Below are 21865 nucleotides of genomic sequence, written 5' to 3'. Positions count from 1 at the left end.
TGGAATCATAAGCGCTGGCAAGTGGAATGCGTTGCGCTCTCTGCGCTTCCAGACGCGAACGCGCATACACATACACACATTCCAATGCAGCGCGCAACTGGCTAAGATGGCGTCCGAGGCCAAGTTCAGCTCAGTACGGTTTGAGCAGAGCACCGAGAGAGTTGTCCACTGCGCCGCTGTCTGAGCTGTGCACGTCTGTTGGCTCAGCGCAAAATAAAGTGAACAAAAAATAACATAAAATTGGCAATACGAATTATTATTAATAAGAAAAAAACAAACAAAGACTACGCGCTTGAAAATCAAATTGAAATGTTGACGGCGTAACTAGCGTAATAGATGCGGTAGCAATATTAATATCTATATATATTCAAATACAAATATATATATATATATATGTTTATTTATTAATGGCAATGTGCAAGTGCATGCAAATGTGGTTTCTGAGCCGCGGCCTGTGTGTGTGACAAATCAGTTTGCAAATAGCGGCATTTGTTTTCGGCCACACCACATAAAATTGTCCAATAAGAAACGCAAAACTGTGCGTGTGCGTGTGTGCGTGCGTGTTGCCTGTGTATTTATGGAATATGCACAGTGTGCTACAACAACTACAACAACAACTTTGGCTAAATACAACAAGCAGCAATAAGCAAATACAGCTTGGTAAGTACTTTGAGATACAAATGTATCTTTTGGTCGCTCGCAATTTGCATTTCGTGGCGCTTTTTGTTGTCCATTAAAGTTTGTACAACTGTTAATTTTTATTAAATACAACCCAAGCCAAGCAAGCAACACTTGCCAGCTCTAAAATAGATACACCCATGTGTGTGTACGTGTGTGTATCTATATGGCTCAGCCGAGGCGTTGACGGGCGCTTTGCTCCTGCTCCACGTTGTTGATTTCTTGGCCGCTCTGCGGTCGTCGCCATTGCAGGTCAAAGATCCCACAAGCAAGTTTTGTCTAGCAAACGTTGTTGGCTCGTTCTTTAGCCAGCGTCTATCGTAGTTTCCACCATTTCCACTGCTTCAACTTCTCTTTTTTTTTTTTTTAATACTCTTGTCGAGGGTATTTTTGAATTCTCATAAAATGTGTTACGCATGAAAGGCCTTTTTTTCCAACCCCATAAAGTGTCTATATATATTCTTGATCGGCAACAACAGACGAGTCTTTAAGGCCTTGTCCGTCTGTTCAACACATTTAAAGCCAACTTCGTAAGACTTTGCAGGCAGTATAGAATGTTTTAAATAAACAAATAATATATTTTTTTTTCAATAAACTAATCTTTAACAAACTGTGTATTTTTACATTTTCAAAAATGTAACAAATCGGATTAACATATCATATAGCTCTATATTAAGAAACGTTTGTGAAATGCCAAATTGGAAAACTTATTTGATTTTCCAAATATGTTGACCAAACTCAGCAATTACTACTTAGCTTCACAATTCTTCGCACATGTCTAAAAGAGTATTCAAACTTCGGCATGCCGAAGCTGCTAGCTGTTCTTTCTTGTTTTTATTTTGTGTTTCCATTCGGCTCAAAAGTTCTTTTGCGCGCTTAGGGCGCTCTGTGGCCATAGTCAGCGCCAAAGTTATGCGTTTGACTGTGTGTGTGTGTGTGCATCTATAGCTGTGTGAGCTGTGTATCTTACAGATACAAGTTTCTGTTTGTTTGTTTCGCTCGCTGACTCGCTGAGTTCTTGGCTGCGTGCGCCGCTCATTGTTTGTCTTGCGTCTTGGCATTTCCTCTCTGCTGCCGCTGCCGCTGCTGCTGCTGCAGTTGTTTTTGTTGCTGTTGCATATTTGTGGTATCTGCCGTATATTGAAGTCTCGGCACATGCAAATCTATATTGAGCAGCCTGCTGTTTGTGTGGCCAGTTTTGAACCTTTTCTAAGTGCTCAAAAAAGCAGCCATCGTTTATCTTTATCTTTGGACATTTATCTGTTGCGCTTTATACCGTGCTCGTTGCCAAGAAGAATTTCAAAAAATTGGCGAACGGCACAGCAACTTTCACATTCAATTTTCTTTTTACCAAACAATCACTTTCAAAATTGTGATGCTTAACTTGTTGGCACGGCCAAATCATTTGATAAGGCGCACTTCTTCTGTCAAGACATTGGCACAATTCTCAGCCATATAAATTGTGGACACAAATTTTTGGCGACCTCTAGTAGTTCACACCTAATTACAGGTGCCATGTTCTACCGTTAGCTGGCCGTTTCATTGAATACCTTTTTGCTATCAGAGCCCAAAGATTTCTGGTTCTTATGCTTGCTTCGCCTGGTGACTCGTTAGTTTGTGTGGCTCTCTTCCTCTTATTGTTGTTTTTTTTTTTATTTTTGTTTTTCTCTGCGGCGTAAATTAGTTAACAGTATTTCTCATAGCTATTAACGGTGCTGCCTGATGATTTGTTGCCTAAAAGAAGAAAAAAAAAACAATCTTTAAAAGCAGGCCGATGCCGCAATCAGATCTGAGTGCGTTTCAATTCCAAACAATTTCGATTTGAAAACGAAAGACTTAAGACACAAACTTGTGGCCACAAAGTCAAAGGCGCAGCAGCAAAGGGACTTAAGTCGAATTGATTGTCAGTTTATTGCTTTGTGGTGGCTTTTAGCCAACGCGGCGGGTGGTGCTGGCGGTGGGGCTGGCGGTGGTGCTGACGGTGATTCTGCTGCCAGCTTTGTCTAGCCAACATTCGTTGCCTTTTCAAAAACGGGTGTGGCTGCAACTCTGGCCGAGAACTTGTTCTTGTTGTGTTCTTTGTGTTCTTTTTGGCACTTGGTTTATGTGTTATTATTTTTAAACTCTGGCCCAATGCATTGACTGGCCATTAGCTGCGCTCCAAGAGTCATGATTCATTGCATTTAATGGGCAACTCACCGCTGAAGACAGCCTCGACTTTAAGCCCCAGTCCCTGGCCTGCTCCACCAAGTGAAAACTTAACGAACCGCAGCAAATGAAAAAGAAATTTTCAACATAGACATTGATACAAAGTACAGAGCAGGTTAATTTGGGTTTTATTATAATTAAATTAACACATAAAACGCAGCATAGAACAGCTGCATAATTAGACGAAGAAAGTGCTATACTATCTATATACATGTGAGCATCCGACTGGATGCTACACAGCTTGTGATTTTTATGGCCGCTAAAACCAGAAATTCATTTCACTACAACATCAACTTGAACTGCGTGTCTGGCAGGCGAAGCCGTGTCGTCGGCGTCGGCGTCGTCGTCTGACATAGAATCAGAATTGCAGGCAGGCCTAGAAAAGTATCTCATGGATGTGCGTCTGTGTGTGTGTTTGTGTGTGTGTGTGTGTGTGTGTGTGTGTGTGTGTGTGTGTGTTAGCTATGTAACTAGGCAGATGCACACGCGCGCACACCCCAACGTGCTATGCATAAATTGTGCCATGGATTTATGTCACTCAGCTTTGCAAGACGTCGTGAGTTTTGGCTTGATCTACAATAGGCCCGAATAACAATCAGGCACAGTGTTTCTGGGCTTTATTTATTGCCGAAATTAAAAAAGTGTTGAATCAAAAGGAGTTAATATTATACTCCATTTTATAGTGTGAATTTAAACCAGCGTCTTTCCGCTTGCTGTTCCGATGAATTGTTCAGCTATTCCTTTATTAGGATATCTTATTTTCCAATATAGCGTTCTTCAGATTCCACTTTCGACACAAACGAAATCTTCTGTGAAAATTGCATTTCATCTATGTACTATTACTGAAATTTATGAATACATATACATATAAAGATTTAATAATATAAGAATGAGTTCTTTAACTTTCCTGCGTATACATACGTATTCACATACATATATATATATATATATATATATATGTATGTGGTGAAGAGCTTGGCACCATAAATAATTCAATAAACATTTCAAATAATTAAATCCAAAATATTGACTAATGGCTTGGGGCAAATATTTCAATAAATATGCCAAAAAATTTGTATTTAAATTTTCGATTTAGTCTCCGAGTTAACATGAAAAAAATAATACAAACATATGCTATCTCTTATTTTTTTTTTTTTGATTGAACTAAATACAATTTTTGAACAACTTTAAGATATTTAGTTTGTAATCATTTGTTTTATTTTTCGTTTCTCAAAAAAAAAAATTGTTTTCTAATAGATTAATTGAACTGAATATTTCTTTTTATCCTGGAGTCAGCATAACCCAAAAGAACTGCATTCGAACTATTTTTTTTGTAACTCTTCGCTTGAAGAAAATAAGTTCTAATAATGTTTTATTTACCCCAATTATAGTCTATAATAATGACACACATTATAGATTTTCTGGGGCTCGCACCACTGTGTCCAGACGGCGCCATGGGCCCAGCTCTGTCTGTCTGGGTGGGTGCGTTTGCTGTCTGGGATATGTCCAACCTAGCTGGTCTCTCGCATTTTTATGCACGCAAAAAAAAAAAAAAAGTGGTATTTTGTTTGTCATGGAATTTGTGTCAATTAGAGTGGCGCACGTGAGCGGTGGTGTGGTGGGGCGGTGGGTTGTTGGGCTGGGCTGGTTTTTGATGGTCCACAATCGAGACGAACGAACATTGGCATGCAAATTTTTGACGTTTTGTGTGTGTGTGTGTGTATGTGTGTGTTTTTTTTTTTTTTGGTTTGTTAAGCCACTTTCACAAGTCGGTTGCAACACACATAGGAAAGTGTTTTGTGCGCGGGAAACAGCGTTAATTGCCTGTAAAGATGGACAAAAACTGTAGCATGTAAAACGGCTTGGCTCGAGGCAATTAATAAAACTCTGACCTTGCTGTGTGGGTTTCCAGAGCGAAATGTAAAAACCTTAACTGAAAACTGAAACACTTGAAATTGAATATGGCAAACACCCGTAGCACACACAACTCACACACACACACACACACGCACGCACACACTCGCAGAGGGCTATGCAGCCATGACGAGTATTTGTTGACGGCATGACATTAACTTGGCTTTTATTTTTTGGGGTCACAGTTGGAGCGCGCTTTGCCGATGTCAGCACAAAACGAAGTTTGGCTTTGGCGCATTCTTTGGCTCGTTATGGTTTTGTAGTTTTTCACGAGATTGCCTAATTTAATAACAATTGGCTGAACTTATTCGGTTTTGGCCCAGTTATAAATGCATTAATTAAGCCAGCAAAATATCTGCTACGTCGCAATTCTGTCTCCTCATTTATTTAGCTCGGGCAAGTGTAGTAGTTTTTTTTGCGGAAATTTTCAATACTTTACAATAGTTAACAATTATGTCAATAATATTTAAGAAAAAAATAATCATAATAGAAAAAAATAGTTTCTTAGCTCGAAATGTAATTTCATATTTCATATTTCATATTTCAGATTAATATCTTGTGTTTTAAAATGTTTTTAAAAGACTTCCAATTTATTATGCTCAGTTTTGCTTGGACCAAATCTTTTTGAGCTCTACCATATAATTTACCCTGTACCATTTATAGGAACTTACAACACATATTAAGTTGAAGTATTTTGCCAGCTAATAATATTTCGCAAAAATATACCAATATCTGACTACCATTTCAAAGAGCTTCCGGGGCAATCATGGAAAAATTTATTTTTTATTGACAAGATTTCTGTGATACGTCAGCTTTAATATTCAAAGGGTTGTCTCGTAAATTTATTTGTTAAATAAAAATAGCTATATTAATTAAGCTAACTTATTGAAATTGGTTTAGCTTGCGCTCCAAATCGTTCTTAGTCATAGCTCAAGATATTGGCTGAGATAAGTTAGCCGAATGTTTAATGAAATGCCGCATGAGCAATTTAATTGATATGCCCGACAGGGTATTAAATCTTTGGCACACCTTGGCTATAGCTGTTTTGTGTTTTTTGTTTTTTTAATTTTACCCGTTTTAATGCACATTTATTAAAACACAAATCTTGGCAGCACTCATATAGACAGCTCCAGACATTCGCAACGTTCATTTAATGTACATTCACAATCTGTTCATAATCAATTATCAGGTACGCAGCGTCAACTTTCACAAAAATCTGAATCTGTTTTTTAAGCTTCTTTTTTGTGTGTGTTTGTTTTTTTTTTTGGCCCAGGCTGCGTAGAGTTGCGTGCTCAGTTGACTGACTGTCGCTTATCTCAGCTGCTGCTGGCTGATGCTGTGTATCTATGAGATACGACAAAATTTGCATACTTGTCTGTCCGCTACAAATGCCAACACAAAATGAGCTAAGACTCAAGCCCAAAACTCTGGAATCGAGTGCTCAATTAACACACATATTTTTAGCTGTGTGTATATACACTTGGTACACTGTGCACAATTTTGGCATAAATTGAAATTCGTATGGCTTTAAGCTAAAGTTAAATCAAATTCAAAGACAAATTATAGTTGAGGTTCGAACTAAATTCAACTAAACAATTAAAGTCAACATTTGAAACTTTTTGACTTAAATTGAATACCAAAATTTTAATTAAAATTTCTTCACTCATTCATGTCAGCATAAAAAAAATGCACTATTTTTTGATAAAGTTTAAAATTAACTTCGGAATTGGAATTAAGATTATTTTATTTACAACTGCACTTTGATTTAAACAATATGTTTTGTTTTTAACAGCAAAATTCAAAAATTATTAGTTAATACTCTTACTTTTATTTTAAGTAGCTAAGAGGTCTGAATTTGATCCAGTAAACGGGTTCGAATCCCAAGTTTGGTGCAGTTAAAAAAGCTAGGCTGACAGTTTGTAACTATATATATATGTAACTATATGTTACATAAAAGGAGCATCAAAAATTAATAGTATTTACTTTCCTTTTCTTATTAATCCTTGATTTATTTCTGCTCACTGTTCACTGGAAAAGTCTCAGTTGGTAATTACATTACATTATTTTAATCGAGCGAAATGCTCAAAAATATTAACAAACAATTTTGCGCAGTGTACAATATTGGTTACCCATTCGCTTGCCTTTGCGCTCAGATTTATCAACAATTTCATTTAGCCGGGCAAGTTCAACAAACGGCTTTTCGCTGCCGCCGGAATGTTGCTCCGAAACTGGTAATCAAAAGTCTTGATGTTTATTATTATCAATTTGCAGGGGCATTACGATTAGTATTAGTCAGCCCCGGCAACAGCAGAGTTCCCAGCCACGCCCAAAAAGGCCTCAAGCGTGGTGTGTTGTTCTTTTTTTTTTTACTTTTTTGTTGTTGCTGTTGATTATTAATTGCAAATTGCAACTGCGACCCACTTTGGTTCAGTGCAATTGGCATTTATCATACGATGTCTGGCAGCCAGAAATTATGCCACAACAGCAAAATTTTCACTTTCTCGTTGGGGGGCAGAGGCCGGGCCAGAGCAAGTGCTTGTTGCCGCGGCAAGGCCTGAACACACTGCCATCAGTCAGTTGGCAATCAGCGAAGAGAGCTTTTGATTTTGGGTGGCTGCCCAGCTAACCTGTTGCCGGCTGCCCAGTTAACCAGTTACCCATTTTCGGGTTCCAGTCAGCCACGTTTGAAAACGTGGCCGATGCCGGCGGCGAGCACTGCGCAAGGGAAACTTCCGAATGCTGTTCATTATACACTGCAAGAAAGGGTATTATAATTTTGTCATGAATTGTGTATCGCATGAAAAGAGATAGCTTTGAAGCCATCCTCATCATTAGTCATCATCAATGAAGTCATTAGTGAAGTCTCCAGGCAGTACATGTCGCGAAATCGACTGGATCGGAGAACTATGGCTGCCAAGTTCATGTTTAAAAATCGTTTTGCTTCTCATGAGGGAACTTGGCGTTTATGAGCAGTGCCTGGTTTCTTACATATGTGAAACATCTGGTCAATATCGCACAAGCATATTATATAGCTCAATCGGAAGAGGCGCTCGAGAACTTTTTCCGTATTTCCAGATATCTTGACCAAACGCACGATTCACCTAGCATATGCTACAAGACGGTCAGCTGCACGTTTACAAGGGTATTTAGTCTGCGATCATTTTCACTGGTTTTTCTTTTCGGTTAACCCAATTGAATTGGCTTGCGCGTGGGAATGCCGCTCAGACCTAGACCGCAAGAGTTCACTTGGCCAGCTCGCGGCAGCCTGTTTGTAATCCAATCAGGCAGCAAACACACACACATTTTAATGGCTCACAAAAATCACATCTCGAGTGGCTGCCCACAAAAATAAAAGAATGAAAAAGAAAAAAAAAAAAAGTAGACAAATTATTATGGTCAAACCACTTGGGCACATGGAACCACTTGGGCGCGCACCATTAAATCATATAATGTGGGCACAGGCCAAGCAGTGACTGCTGCTGCAGTTGCTCCTCCTTCTGCTGGTCATTCTCCAGTTGCGTCTAACTGCATTTTTGCATCAATGGTCATGTGCTCCGGCCAGACATGCAACGGTTAGCCACTTGTCAACTGCCGGCTGAGTGCCACAAAATGCGGCACAAGCAACGGTAACGACAGCAACAACAACAGCAACAACAACAACAACAATAACAACAACGGGTTTTAGTTAGTGCATCTCGCTCGCTCACTCTGCTGCTTTCTCACACCCAATCCAGAGTCTGGAGCCGGCAGTTGGCCAATTCTTGACACATTTGTTGCACTCCTGCCCAATGGCATAATCTAATTGCAAGCTCATTTAAGCATTGCCAATAACCGTTGGCCAATTAATTGCTGGCATCGGGGCACCGTTGACAAACGTGCCACATCCGCTATGCCGGCCGCTTATCGTGTGGTAGTTGCATGTATAACTCAAGCAACTCATTGCCACATTGCTTATGGCCGCACAGTTAATCTATGATATAATTCTGGCCAGGCATATTTAACTGTGTCAGACTCCAGTAATGCAGCCTGTTTCCTACTGCGGAACTCCAACTTTGGCCCACAGATTCTGGTTTTTCGATTTCGTTTTGATTTTTTTTTTCTATTTCGGTATTTGCAGCAGCTGCAGCTGCATGTGGCACAAGCATAATTTTGTTTTTTTTTTTTTTTTCGACTAGCTGGCATTTTGGGTTGAGTTACACATACTCAGATAAATATATGTAACTTTGTATCTTGGGTTGGGGTAAAAGATACTTACATGCATGTAAGTGGTTAAGATTGTTGAAATATTGGGAGGTAGCAACTATTTAAAGTTATGTTAACATGCAAGAGCTATGGAAAATTTCAGAGGAAAATATATAGCTTATCACTGGCATACTGAGACTTGTGATGTAAATCTATAGCCTTGCATAAAAGATCTTCGGTTAAAGACATTTTGAAAAACCATAAAGCTGCCCTTATCAATAACCTTAATATAAGAAGCACAATATGTAAGAAGGGGTAACTTATTTTGGGATTCTTAAATTGTCTTCGTAATACTTTCCTTTCAAAAAATTAGGCGAGTTGCCTACAGCCTATAAAACCTTCGAGCTAATACTCAGCAGCTGCTGAAGTTAATATACATTTTATGGGATCATTAAGATCTTGAAATACCTACATGTAGACTTAGGTATATGGTATATGCATTTGCACAGCCTTGTTAAGCCTTCTTATTACCATTTTTCAAATGGATGTAGAGTAGCTTGAAAGACATTTTGGTTTATTCCCATGCATATGATATGCAGCTCACTAAAAGTAGCACCAGAAAAATCACTTTCATTTTGCCAACAGTGCAGTTTCAGTTGTTCAACTCTACGGTTTTGCTCTATAAAGAGCTGTTTTTATATGTAATTTTTTTTTTTTTTTTAACGCACTTGCAGCAAAGAGCCAAATGATATATGTGGGGAGCACATATAGATATCAACGACAAGACGTACACATAAATCAATGCGATGCCCTCAATATACGCAGCATTGATTCATGCATTCATGCACTCATCCATTCATTCATTCCTTCATTCACTGCCGCCAAGTTTTTAGTTTGTAGGTTGGAGTAGCTTTAGGTAGGTAGTTCCTCTTGAGTTATATTTACATTATCTTTGAGCTCGGGTATTAAAGGCAGAAAAAAAACAACCTTTTGCTTCCACTTTCACTGCAATGGCCAAGTACATACTAAAATGCCAAGAGACAACAATAACAAGCAGAGCAAAAACAACAAACATGAAAAGCACAAAAAAAAAAAAACACCAAACAAAAAAGCAAACAAACAAAAATCAACTAAACTGAACCTTTAGCCATAAGTCGCTATATAACAAAAATGATTTTAATTAAGGCGCATTTAACACGCAATTAAAAGTGTTCACAATGGTTTTTTCTTTTTTTTTTAGACTAAACAAAAACGTATATTTAATAATACATAATGCACATGACTCTTAACTAAAGCATTTCAAATATGCGGTAATCAAAGCGTTTGATGCGTTTTCTCATACACACATTTTACAACAGCTCCAACTCCAACTCCAGCTACAGCTTCACTTTCAGCTTTGGCTCTAATTATGAGCCAAGCTGCAAATTATATAGTATATAAACTAGGAGAGAACGGCACGCCGAAGCATAAATACACTTCTAGACATATGACTTGGAAGCTTGTTATGTATGGGTTGGGCTTAGTCAGGAGATCTTGAAAAAGATTTCCATGTAGAAACAAACTTAACGATCTACTTATTTTTCTGATATGGCTGATATGGTCCGATTCTGATCAGATTTGTTAAAATAGTGAAACATTTCACATAGAAAACCTTATTTTCGACCGATTGTTTCCATGTTCTGCAATGACTGGTGGATGTCGAAATAGATGAAGATATTGTAAATAAGCAAAACATTATATAATACAAGATCTTCATTTCCAACTGATTGTTTAACAATATGCAACAATATGACATATTGTTCCAATCCGCCCATTTCCGGTACACGTTAAGGATATATGATATGCATGCAAGAATTCGTAAATGTCTAGAAAGTTCAAGATAGCAGAATGCGTTAAATTCGTATTCGACTAATTCCTATAGCAACTATATGATAAAGTATTACGATCCAGGCGCTTACGGCATTCGTACTGCCTGCAACGGCATGAGGAACCTATGCAAAGAGTCATGAACTTAGCTTTCGAACTGGGAGACAGACCAACAAGGCTATTAACGACTGGCAGAGAATTGAGAGCTTCATAACGAAAATGTCTTCTAAGCTCTAGAGTTGAGAGACAAACGAACCAGGTTGTTCTATGAGTTTTTTTTTTTTTGAAAAAACTATAATACCCTCGACAAGGGCATAAAAGCGAAAACTCAAATCTCTGGCAGGCTGCAGCTGCCACTCACTTTCGCCAGTTGCCACAGTTGCGCCTAAATAATAAAATAAAAGTAAATATTAATAAACACTGAGAACACTTGGCTACATAATCTCGCACCCACTTACAGCTGTTTAACTGTTAGGTTTTAACTGGTCGCGTTTGCTCGCAGACAGAGACACTCGCACTCACACTCACTCACATTCAGACTGGCACTCATGGTGCACTCACTCTGCAAACGGAAACAGCATACGGCTGGCTGCCTTCGCGCAGGCAGAAATCAAAGAAACACCTCAACTGGCAACAGGTGCATTTTGTGGCAGCCACCGTTTTGTTGCAGTTACACTCGGATTGCATAAGTGCCACATTTGGGCGCAACTTTGCGGCTCATTTGCATCTGCGTTTCTCGCATTAGCAATTAAAAACGCAGCTGCCGTGTCGAAATCTTCACAACAACTGCAGCTTTATTCTCCGCTTAATGCGAGATTTTTAGATTTGTTCAAGTCAAGAAAATTAAATGTGAAAAACTGAACAAAAAAAAACTATTTGAATTGGTTTCTTTGTTTCAAGTTTTTATACCCCTTAAAATGTGAAAAGGCTTCAAGGTATTTTATTGCAACGCTACAAAAAAACATTTGTTTGGATATAGAGAAAATATAATTTCTTCTACATTTGCTCTACAAATAGACATTTACTTGGACCTAATGTAACTCGGGTTTCTTTTACAGTCATACATTATGCATCTTTACAAGTTCTCCAAATAGACATCGACTTGAATCTAGTCATCTATTTGGAACTAGAGATCCTAAAGTTGCTTCTATATCATTGAGTTGCTTCAAAATACATGCTCTATTGACTCTGAAAATATATCTTAAGCTTAGCAAAAATTAAGCTCAAAATTAAAATTATTTTTAGCATGTGTAACTCTTGACACAAACCTGCAAGTTCCAATATATTAACGGAAAACAACTAACAATTTCTAGAGATTTATGAATGTTAAATAACTTAAAGAATTCATAAATTTCATGGTTTGTAAGTAAAATAAGTATAATAGTTATTGCAATTACTTTTAAATTATGTTTAGTTTAAATTAAATTGAAAACACACAAAAAGTGGACTCAGATGTGCGCATTGTACTTCGTCTGCTGTTTGACGCCTGCAATTCTCAACAAGTTAAAGCTAGAGTTGACAATAAAATAAGAGACGCACCTCTAATGCAGCTTAGACTAAGTTCGAAATTGAGCTGATTTGAGTTGTCATTTAAAAATGTTCTTAAATTTGTTTATTTTACTTTAATGTTAAGAAACAGGGTATTATATAGTCAAAGCTAGCGCCTTGTCTGACTTTAACAATAGCCGACTGTGAGGTGTGTGTGTGTGTGTGCTGTGTGTGTGTGTGTTGTGTGCATGTGTGTATTGTGTGTGGCTTTCATTAAGCTAATTCCCGCAAATTATGAGTAATAACCGACACGCTGGCATTCTTGACCCAGTTTAACTGGAAATTAGCTACATTTTTGGCACCAAGACACTAATTCATTCCATCTATCTCCCTCCCTCTCTCTCTGTCTGTCTCTCTCTCTTACACACTCTTTGCAGAGCATGGAGCTGAGCAACTTTTCCAACAATAAGAAAATGTCACGCGAGGAGCGTCGCTACTCGGTGCCGCATGGTCCCAACACGCCGCTGCCGCCGGCGGCATCCGAAGATCTGCATGCCTGGTCCATTTATAGGTAAGTGCGGAAACGTTGTGGGCGTGTCCCTGGTGCATCCGCTGGCTTCGCTGCGGCAGCTGCACCTGTTTGACAATTTTGACGCTTGATTTAACCGCAGCCAAGCGGAAGTTCAAATGCCATAACTTTAATTAGACGCATTGACCACGCCCCGCTTTTGACAATGACATAGCTAAGCGCAGCTCTAACCCTTTCTTTTCTCTGTTCCCCCCTCACAACATGCAGGCAAAATCTGAACTCTGACTTCACCGATTCGGCGCTGGGCTCGTCAGATAAATCACCGCTGCCATATGGAAATTTCCAGCTACGCGACACCACAGTGCAATCAATCTTAAATCATCCGCGCTACGGACCCAAGTGAGTAACAACAACAACAACAACAGCAAAAAATGAAAAACATTATTAAATATCTACACACATATTAACATTCGCATCTTCAATTAACAACATTCCTTAAAGCTGACAAGTTTCTCGACTGTGATAATAAATACAGCATTTTTATCCAATAATAATTTTTAAATAATCAAAATAGTTTTGCAAATAAATCAAAAGATGGTTTTGGTGTCCAAATGCTTTTATACGAAATGAAATCTTCAGTTAGTATAAAAAAAGTATGTACCATTTGACAGGTGTATTATAATAATAAATTTATGAAATTACTTTTGAAAATTCCTGGATTTTTATATGATACCCAATCTAAAAAGAATGCCACGGCGAGGAACTCTCATTCTAACGTATAGTATCTTAAAGAGTTTGTGTTTTCTTTGAATAAGTAATGTCAATCGAATCCTATATTTTATTATTGTTTTTTTATTACTTTCATTATTATTATCCTGGCGCTTGAAATCACAACCAGTAAATATTGATTTACAATTTTAAATTGTTATTTTTGGTTTTCATTCCAAATTTAAAAATATAAAACTATGAATAATCTTATGTTGGAACTCCCCGTTATACCTTGGGTATTTTTCTTGGTACCATTTAAAGTAAAAAGAACAAATATTTGATGTTTCCAGAGTTGGTTCAAGATTTTCTCACGTACACCCACTGATTTCAGATCCAGACCGACTTCTTATTGATTGCATTCTTCTCGCTCTCTCAGATCGCCCCTAGGTTCGAACATGTACACATATCTCAAGTTTGGGCTGCCGCGCGTCTTTCCGCCTAATGCCGGCTCACAGCGCTCCCATCGACCTGGTCCGGGACCGGGCGGCTCCAGTGCACTGGGTGGTGTGCGCGGCCGTGTGAATCGCGGCTTTCGTGACAGTTCGGGTGCCCCGGCGGGCGCCGGTTCCAGCGGCTATGACAGCAGCGACAATGAAACCACACGCAGTCGTGTTCCACCCAATTTGCGCAAATATCGCAGCGAGTCCGATTTCCGTGCCATCAGCGGCATGGGCATGGCCATGGCGCACTCACGCCCGGAGTCACGGGCCCAGGGCGGCGTGCCGTCGGCGGCGCTGCGTCAGGCGAACAGTCGCGCCAGCATTGCCGTGGGCCAGCATCATCATCTTCACCAGCAGCAGCAGCAACAGCAGCAGCAGCAGCAGTACATGACCAATGGCAAGCACTACGGGCATCGCTCGCACAGCGAGGCTGATCTGCTCGGCGCCGGATTGGGCGGCGATGGTGGTGGCGGCGGCCTGGGCTATGACTATGGAGAATCACGCATCTACGGCAGCTCGCGGCACGGTGCGCAGTACGGCCGCAAACAGTCGAGTCTGGGCTTGATATATCCGAATATACAGGTGCACTGCCTGGACGTGAGTCCCTGCCTGCACGGCGTCTCGCTGCAGGCAAAGGCGGGCGATCTGTTTGCCATTATGGCAACGTCACAGCGCGAGGGCAGCGCATTGGCCGAGTGCCTGGCGGGTCTGCGCGAGCGTTTGGGCGGCGAGATTCTGATTAATGGCCAGCAGGTGAATCGACGTGGGCTGCGTGAACTGTGCAGCTATGTGCCCGCCCTGGAGGTCTCCTCGCTGGATCCGCGCATGAGTGTGCAGTGCACGCTGAATTTCCATGCGGCATTGCGCGGCCCGCTGGATCGCAGCGATCTGAAGGAGCGCATGGATGTACTCATTGAGGATCTGGGGCTGAATACCGTGCGCGCCTCGAATGTCTCGACGCTCACCCATTCGGAGAAGCAGCGTTTGAGCGTCGCTTGCCAGTTACTGGCGCAATCATCGCTGCTGATACTCGACCAGGTCACCAGCAATATGGACATATTTGACACGTTCTTTCTGGTGGAGTATCTGCGGCAATGGTGCAGCGGTGGTCGCATTGTCATCATGACTCTGCAGCCGCCCACCTTTGAGATATTGTCCATGTGCTCCGGCGTGCTGTTGCTGTCCGGCGGACGTACCGTCTTCTCCGGCAGTCGCGCTGATTTGCCACGCCACATGGGCGAACTGGGTTATCCGTGTCCGCCCTTCAAGAATCCAGCGGATTATTATTGTAAGTCAAGCCTCCAACTATATGCTTGTGTATGTATATCAAATTCCTGTGCCCCTCAGTGGATCTGGTCACCTTGGATGATTTGTCGGCCGCTGCCATGCTGGAGTCATCGGCGCGCATCGAATCGCTGGCCAATGCGTGGGATCAAATCAATTCGGAGCCGCCGCTGGCCGCGCCGCCCGCCTCGCTGCCCAATTTTACGCTGAAAGCGGGCTTCTTTGGCCAAGCCAAGGCGCTGGTAAAACGCTTTGCCGGCTACAAGCAGCCCGGCTCGCTGCTCACTTGGATCAGCAAGCTGATAGCCGCTGCGGTGCTCTCCCTCTGCATTGGCTGCATCTTCTGGGATGTGCCCGCCTCGGATCCGCAGTTGTCCTACAACGATCGCCTTGGCTATCATCATTGCGTCATGGTGCTGGCCTACTGGCCTCTGGTCATGCTAACTATACGGGACACCCAGGAGGATCGACGACATGCGGAGCGTGATATACGACTGGGCCTCTACTCGCGCAGTCTCTACATCATTGTGCAGGTGGGCCAAATCTATAACAAACATCCTCTTGCACACATAAACGAATGCCATGTACTTTATTTATGCTTTACAGAGCCTGCTCGGCCTGTTTCCCAGCTTGTGCATCTGGCTGGCCTATTTGCTGCCGGCTCACAGCATGGCCGGACTATATACCTATTCGAATAGCAGCGACACCGGCATCTATTTGTACATGGGTAAGCGAGACAGCAGAAAAACCAGAATCTAGCAACCCAATGTGATTGTGTAATTCTTTCCACAGGGTATATGCTACTCTATCTAACGCTTATTCAAACGCTGGCCTTGTTCTGCGCCCATCTGCTGCCCTGCAAGGTCTCCGCCAGTCTGGTGAATGCCCTGATCAGTCTGGCGCTGGCTGCCGTCGGCGGTTATCTGGTGCATCCGCGTAATCTGTCCAAGCTGTGGTCTTGGCTGCAGCTGGCCTCACCGCAGCGTTGGCTGCTGCCCGTCCTGGTACAGGATGAGTACAGTGCCGAGACGCTGGCCAATTCCGCGGGTCTGCAGCTGTGCCGCAATAAGCAGGTGAGCTAGCCGGAAACTGTAAATTATGGAATTTTTATGCTCGTTCACAAAGTGAAAGGTATCGCTTGCGTTATTTAAGTAAGAGATTTGAAATGTTCGCGCATTAGGCGATAGCTAAAGGGCTAATACTCCTTTGGCTAGCCGCGAAAATCGATGTCTCCCAGCAATCTAAGAGCTAAAGTAACCACATTTTATGTGATGACTTCTGATAAGATTGCTCGTAACAGTAGCTCGACGCTGGGTACAGGGTAACTTGTAGACATGGACTGTGACCGAGTATAACGCAGTCGGATAAACCCGACTGAGATATTCCTACTTGTTACTTATATGCCTATTCGAATTGCAGGTGCAGCATCAGGAAATCATTGTCCAGCAGCCCTGCCCGCCGCCCAATGGCACACAGGTGCTGCACGATTATCAGTTGCTGCCGCAGCAACATGTGCTGGATGCCACACTCAGCTATGATCAGACCACATCTGTGGCCCTGGTGCTGGCCTCTGTGTTGCTCTTCTGTTTGACATTCATAATCTTTGTGTGCAATTGCCGCGGCGCGTGCCGCAAGCGACGCAGCCGGCGCTACTAGGCACTCACTTGTAGCCGGATTCATCCAACTGTACATTAGTTAGCAACTAAATTTCTTTATAAACAATAACAAACAAAAAATGTAGTCGAGGCAGCGAACGTTTAACTAACTAAGGCAAGTGTCTTTTATTGTGTGATTGAAGGAATGTTGTGTTGAATACGATAAAGGGTCACAATTATGTATATATTCGATTGAGCCGAGCTGTATGGAGTTAATGATGGAACAGGCGCAGATTGGTGTGCGCCATGATAATGCCATGCTCATCACAGGCGGCAATGACGCCCGCATCATTGGTGGAGCCCGATGGACTGGCTATGTAGGAGACGCCGCTCTGCAAGAATCAAAGTAAAAGTTAACCAAGAGCTAAAGCACATCAGTAGAGAAGTACGCACCAGTCTAGCGCGATCAATGTTATCGCGGAAGGGAAAGAAAGCATCGGAGCCGAGTGCCACACCGTTTAGCTGCTTCAGCCAGTCAAGCTTCTGTGCTGCCGTCAGCTGCTCCGGCGCCTTATCGAACCTGTTGGGCAATACAAAGAAAGAAACACACGTCAAGCAGAGCCGGAAACACAATTATTAACAAACTGTGCACATACATGCCCTTGAACTGCGCCAATGGCATATCCTTGCCCACGGTTCCGTTCACATAGTTATCGATGGCATTCGAAATTTCGGCACGCTTGACGCCCGCCTTGAATTTCATGGCGGCCACATTGGGATGCTGCCGCAGCCACCAGTTGTCGGCCTTTTCACCAGCCAGACGAGTGCAGTGAATGCGCGACTGCTGGCCGGCGCCAATACCAATCACCTGCCCATCGCGGGCATAGCATACGGAATTACTCTGGGTGTACTTGAGCGCAATGGTGGCCACAATGAGATCGCGCACGGCGGACTCGGGCAAGGGTCGACGTTTGCTGACCACATTGGTAAAGAGTTTGGCATCAATGACGGCATCGTTGCGCTTCTGCTCCAGCGTTAGGCCAAAAATGGTTTTGCGCTCCACAGCGCTCGGCTCGTAGTTGGGATCCATCTGCAAGTGTTCACTGGATTAGTGTGGGCCTCAGTTGCTTATGGGGGAACTGTACCTGCAGAATGCAGTAGCTGCCATTCTTCTTCTTCTTGAGTATCTCCAGTGCCTCCGGCTCGTAGCCAGCTGCAATGATGCCATCAGAGACCTCACGCGATATAATCTTGGCCGTGAGCACATCACAGACATCGGACAGCGCCACAAAGTCACCAAAGGAGCTCATACGATCGGCACCGCGTGCGCGGGCGTAGGCTGTGGCCATAGGCGTTAGCTGCTCGTAGAGATCATCCACCATGCAGAGCTTGGCCTGCGCCGGACTGAGTGGCACGCCCACGGCGGCGCCGGCAGGCGAGACATGCTTAAAGCTGGTTGCTGCCGGGAGCTGCAGTGCCTGCTTCAGTTCCCTGACCAGCTGCCACCCATTAAGTGCATCGCAGAGATTGATAAAACCGGGCGAGGCATTCAGCACACGGAGCGGCAGCTGTGCCAGCTGTGTGTACAGCTGCGCCGGCTTCTGGTGCGGATTCATGCCATAGCGTAGCGTCAGCTGTGAGGAGCCAGCGCCATACTGCTTCCGAAAATAGTCCGAGATGGCCTCATCATAAATGGCCGTATGCGTGAAAGCCTTCAGTGCCAAGGCCTGACGCGTCTCCAGTGTGGTATCGCCCTTGGCGCTAATCTCGGCCAGCACCTTGGCATAGTCGACGGCCTCACAGATGACTGTGACACGCTGATGATTCTTGGCTGCAGCACGCAACAGCGTTACGCCACCAATATCGATATTCTCGACGGCATCGGCCAGACTGACATCCGGCTTGGCTATGGTGCTGGCAAACGGATACAGATTACAGACCACCAGCTGGATGAGCTCGTAATGCTGTTGCTTCATATCAGCCAGATCACTGGTGGTGGTGCGCGACAGTATGCCCGCATGCACAGCCGGATGCAGCGTCTTGACACGCCCACCCAGCATTTCGGGTGCGCCCGTTATGTCCGAGACATCCTTAACATTCAGACCAGCGCCACGTAGCGCAGTAGCTGTGCCGCCGCTGGCAACTAGTTGAAAGTCCAGCGCGGACAATTTCTTCGCAAGCTCCTCCAGACCCGTCTTGTCTGAGACGCTGAGAAGTGCTGCAGGTAGAGAAGCGCGTAAATTGATTTAAAAATATATATGTTTATTGTATATAGTCTTTGATCTGCCCACCTATTTTCTTGGTTGTCATTGTTCCTAGTCCTTGGGCTGCTCCTGCTAGCTGCATGCGATTCAGTTGACAACTGAAATGCAATTGAAAGATGAAACGATTTCAGTGGCCAGACGTGGACTTGGATTGCACAAACATGTTTTCGCTTTTCGTCTAGGCAACGACCTCTGTGGGCTGCGGTTTAACTGATAGCAATTGAAACCTGCCCCCTTACATTTCAGAGGAAGGGTAATCTGATGCGCTTGCATCAGCAAAAAATCAAATAAAATATATAAATAGATCAGTTTTCCTCGAGTTGCCGACGATCTTATACCCTTTGGCAGATTGTTCCTATAAAAGCTATAAGATATAGTAGTTCGATATTGCTTAAACTTAAGAAGCAGATTCTCATTTCCGTATTTCTAGTCCTAGTCCTAGTCCTTCCCCAAAATTTTTCCAGATTTTTCCTATATAATCTCAAGCATCAAATTGTTTGGTATTCGATAGATGTTATCGATTTGTACACAAAATCTCAAAGTTTTGCCGATCATCCCTATAGAAGCTATATATTATAGTAGTCCAAAGTTGATAAAGTTGTGCCAAAATATTAGGAGCATATTAAGACTTTGAACAAGTAAGTTTTACCAGTGTATATATAAAAATAATTTTTTTTTTTTAATAATATAAGACAATCGATATTTCCCATATCAGCATTATAATATAGTAGTCTTATGTTCAACAGCTTGTACTAATATATATATATACATATATACGCACATGAATGCCCCAATGCCTAACACGTATCGCGACATAGCTGAAATACCCTCGGCTAGTGTATTGCAAGCTATTACTCGAGTTTTTATACGTATATACATTTATTACTACATCTGTCTGGCCGTGTCGGTTACAGCGTCTTATCGGGCAGCTCGGCAACCGGCTTCGATTGGGGTCTGGCTGCCTGTTCGGCTGCCTCTCGCTGCTTGCGCCGCTGCGATTCGCGGCGTCGCTTGTGCTTGTTTGACTTTAGATGCAGGCCCCACTGATATTCACCGACGAAATGACGCGCGCAAATGGCACAAAAATGGCTCGTCTCCTCGTTAAGATCGGCGCCAGGATGCACACGTTTGGCCATGGGCAGAATCTCACAGTTTTGCGCTTGGCAATAGCTGTCTATGATGCACTCGGCACGCTTAAAGACCGCTTCGGGCCAGGCGCTCACAATGCTGGTGTCCAGCTCGTATAGATCGGGCACTTGTCGATCTTTGCTGGCCAGAAAACGATTGTTTATCCACTTCAGCTGCTTCTTGGAGTAGCGACGCGTGACCAGCTTCAATTCGGCACAGCAGCTGCTCAGGAGCTTGAGACTGGCAGCGAGATGCTCCGCCTCGCTCTCCATGGCCAGAAGCTGCTCCGACGTGGGCAGCTGGTATTGGTGCTCACTTAGGTACGCCTCCAGCCTGTCATCCTGCTGCGCATCGTATTTCTGCAAATATGGCACAAACTCCTTGTAGCCAATGGTCTGCAGCACGCCCTTGGTGTACGCCTGCAAGGTGACGTTCGCATAGCTGTTGTGGAATTGACGCAACTCCTTGAGCAGACCCTGCTGCAGCATGCCATCTACTCGTTTGTCTAGCCGCTCATTCAGCACATCCTGCTGGCAGCGCAGCCAGAGTAGTATGGTGTGTGGATAACGCAGTGGACCACCCAGGCGATTGCCACCTGGCTGCTGGCGCTGCTCCATTAGCTTTTCGCTCAAGGTCTGGCCCGTGCTTTGGTACACCTCAATGGCGCGCTGGATCTTGCGCCGATTGTTGGGATGTATGCGATTCGCGCTGCTGGCATCAATCTGGGCCAAATGCTGATGCAATTCCGCTGTGGACATGCCGGCCATTAGCTCCGCGGACAACTGTTGTTCAACTGTTGCTGCCTGCTCCTCTTTGGTGCTAACCAATATGTCCCACAGCAAGGATTCGATGTAGTAGTTGGTGCCGCCGACCACAATTGGCGGCTTCGATTTGGCCAGCAGCTGTTCAATAATGGGTAATGCCGCATCTCGAAAGTGAGTTACGGTAAATGGCTCAGCTGGCGTTGCAACGTCCAGCAGATGATGCCGCGCACGTGCCTGCTCCTCCTTGGTGGCCTTTGCTGTGGCAATATCCAAGTTCGTGTACACTTGCATGGAATCCGCGCTGATTATTTCGCCGCCAAAGCGCTCGGCCAGCTCCAGCGATAATTTCGTCTTGCCCGTGCCCGTGGAGCCCAGTATGACTATGAGGGGCACCTTGCGCAGCATTTGGCACGTTTAATTTAATTGAATTCAAGTTTAAATTGAGCTACAAGTGTTTTGTTTGTTATTTATTTTCGCTTGCGAATCGAAATTACAGCGAGTGTGCGAGAGAGACAGACAGTGTGGCTGCTCTCACGTTTCTGACACGTGTTAGTAGGAAACTACCTGTTGCTTTAGCTTCACCCAAAATGCTTATGTTTAAAGTAGACTGAATTACAAATAATGTGAGCTTTTCTTAACATCTTAAGCATAATTAACTTTCATTTAAATTACTAATAACTTACAAGCGTTATGCGGGCTAATTTTCACGGTGCCGGTACCTTTATCGATACTAGTTTTTTTTATCGATAGTAGAGAT

The 21865-nt window shown here is 43.2% G+C and overlaps 3 protein-coding genes across 3 annotated transcripts; 1 reads left to right on the top strand and 2 right to left on the bottom strand.

The window, feature by feature from the left end:
* The first annotated feature begins 130 nt into the window (after nucleotides 1-130).
* Nucleotides 131-17984, top strand: LOC6632508 (ATP-binding cassette sub-family G member 8). The gene is made up of 8 exons (XM_015170428.3): nucleotides 131-660; nucleotides 12774-12907; nucleotides 13133-13264; nucleotides 14010-15361; nucleotides 15421-15890; nucleotides 15964-16084; nucleotides 16150-16430; nucleotides 16777-17984. The coding sequence occupies exons 2-8, from the start codon at nucleotides 12777-12779 to the stop codon at nucleotides 17011-17013; spliced, it is 2724 nt and encodes a 907-aa protein (XP_015025914.1). The 5' UTR covers nucleotides 131-660; nucleotides 12774-12776; the 3' UTR covers nucleotides 17014-17984.
* On the bottom strand, nucleotides 17114-21862 carry LOC6632507 (bifunctional purine biosynthesis protein ATIC). The gene is made up of 6 exons (XM_002055976.4): nucleotides 21792-21862; nucleotides 19244-19314; nucleotides 18098-19170; nucleotides 17609-18042; nucleotides 17406-17532; nucleotides 17114-17344 (listed from the first exon to the last, which is right to left on the bottom strand). The coding sequence occupies exons 2-6, from the start codon at nucleotides 19296-19298 to the stop codon at nucleotides 17225-17227; spliced, it is 1809 nt and encodes a 602-aa protein (XP_002056012.2). The 5' UTR covers nucleotides 19299-19314; nucleotides 21792-21862; the 3' UTR covers nucleotides 17114-17224.
* LOC6632506 (tRNA dimethylallyltransferase) lies at nucleotides 19877-21833 on the bottom strand. Its single transcript, XM_002055975.4, has 2 exons — nucleotides 21792-21833; nucleotides 19877-21553 (listed from the first exon to the last, which is right to left on the bottom strand). The coding sequence occupies exon 2, from the start codon at nucleotides 21511-21513 to the stop codon at nucleotides 20125-20127; it is 1389 nt and encodes a 462-aa protein (XP_002056011.1). The 5' UTR covers nucleotides 21514-21553; nucleotides 21792-21833; the 3' UTR covers nucleotides 19877-20124.
* Nucleotides 21863-21865: the final 3 nt, after the last annotated feature.

Source organism: Drosophila virilis, chromosome 2, assembly GCF_030788295.1.
Source record: "Drosophila virilis strain 15010-1051.87 chromosome 2, Dvir_AGI_RSII-ME, whole genome shotgun sequence".
Lineage (NCBI taxonomy): Eukaryota > Metazoa > Arthropoda > Insecta > Diptera > Drosophilidae > Drosophila > Drosophila virilis.
This window is presented reverse-complemented; position numbering and strand designations above follow the sequence as displayed.

Excerpts from the sequence above, each read along its gene's own strand:
- LOC6632508 (XM_015170428.3), top strand. The coding sequence starts at position 12,777 with ATGGAGCTGAGCAACTTTTCCAACAATAAGAAAATGTCACGCGAGGAG. Across the intron at positions 15,891-15,963 it reads GTCTCTACATCATTGTGCAG|AGCCTGCTCGGCCTGTTTCC; the intron begins GTGGGCCAAATC and ends TATGCTTTACAG. Across the intron at positions 16,085-16,149 it reads CGGCATCTATTTGTACATGG|GGTATATGCTACTCTATCTA; the intron begins GTAAGCGAGACA and ends TTCTTTCCACAG.
- LOC6632507 (XM_002055976.4), bottom strand. The coding sequence starts at position 19,298 with ATGCAGCTAGCAGGAGCAGCCCAAGGACTAGGAACAATGACAACCAAG. Across the intron at positions 18,043-18,097 it reads GCAGCTACTGCATTCTGCAG|ATGGATCCCAACTACGAGCC; the intron begins GTACAGTTCCCC and ends GAACACTTGCAG. Across the intron at positions 17,533-17,608 it reads TTGGCGCAGTTCAAGGGCAT|GTTCGATAAGGCGCCGGAGC; the intron begins GTATGTGCACAG and ends ATTGCCCAACAG.
- LOC6632506 (XM_002055975.4), bottom strand. The coding sequence starts at position 21,513 with ATGCTGCGCAAGGTGCCCCTCATAGTCATACTGGGCTCCACGGGCACG.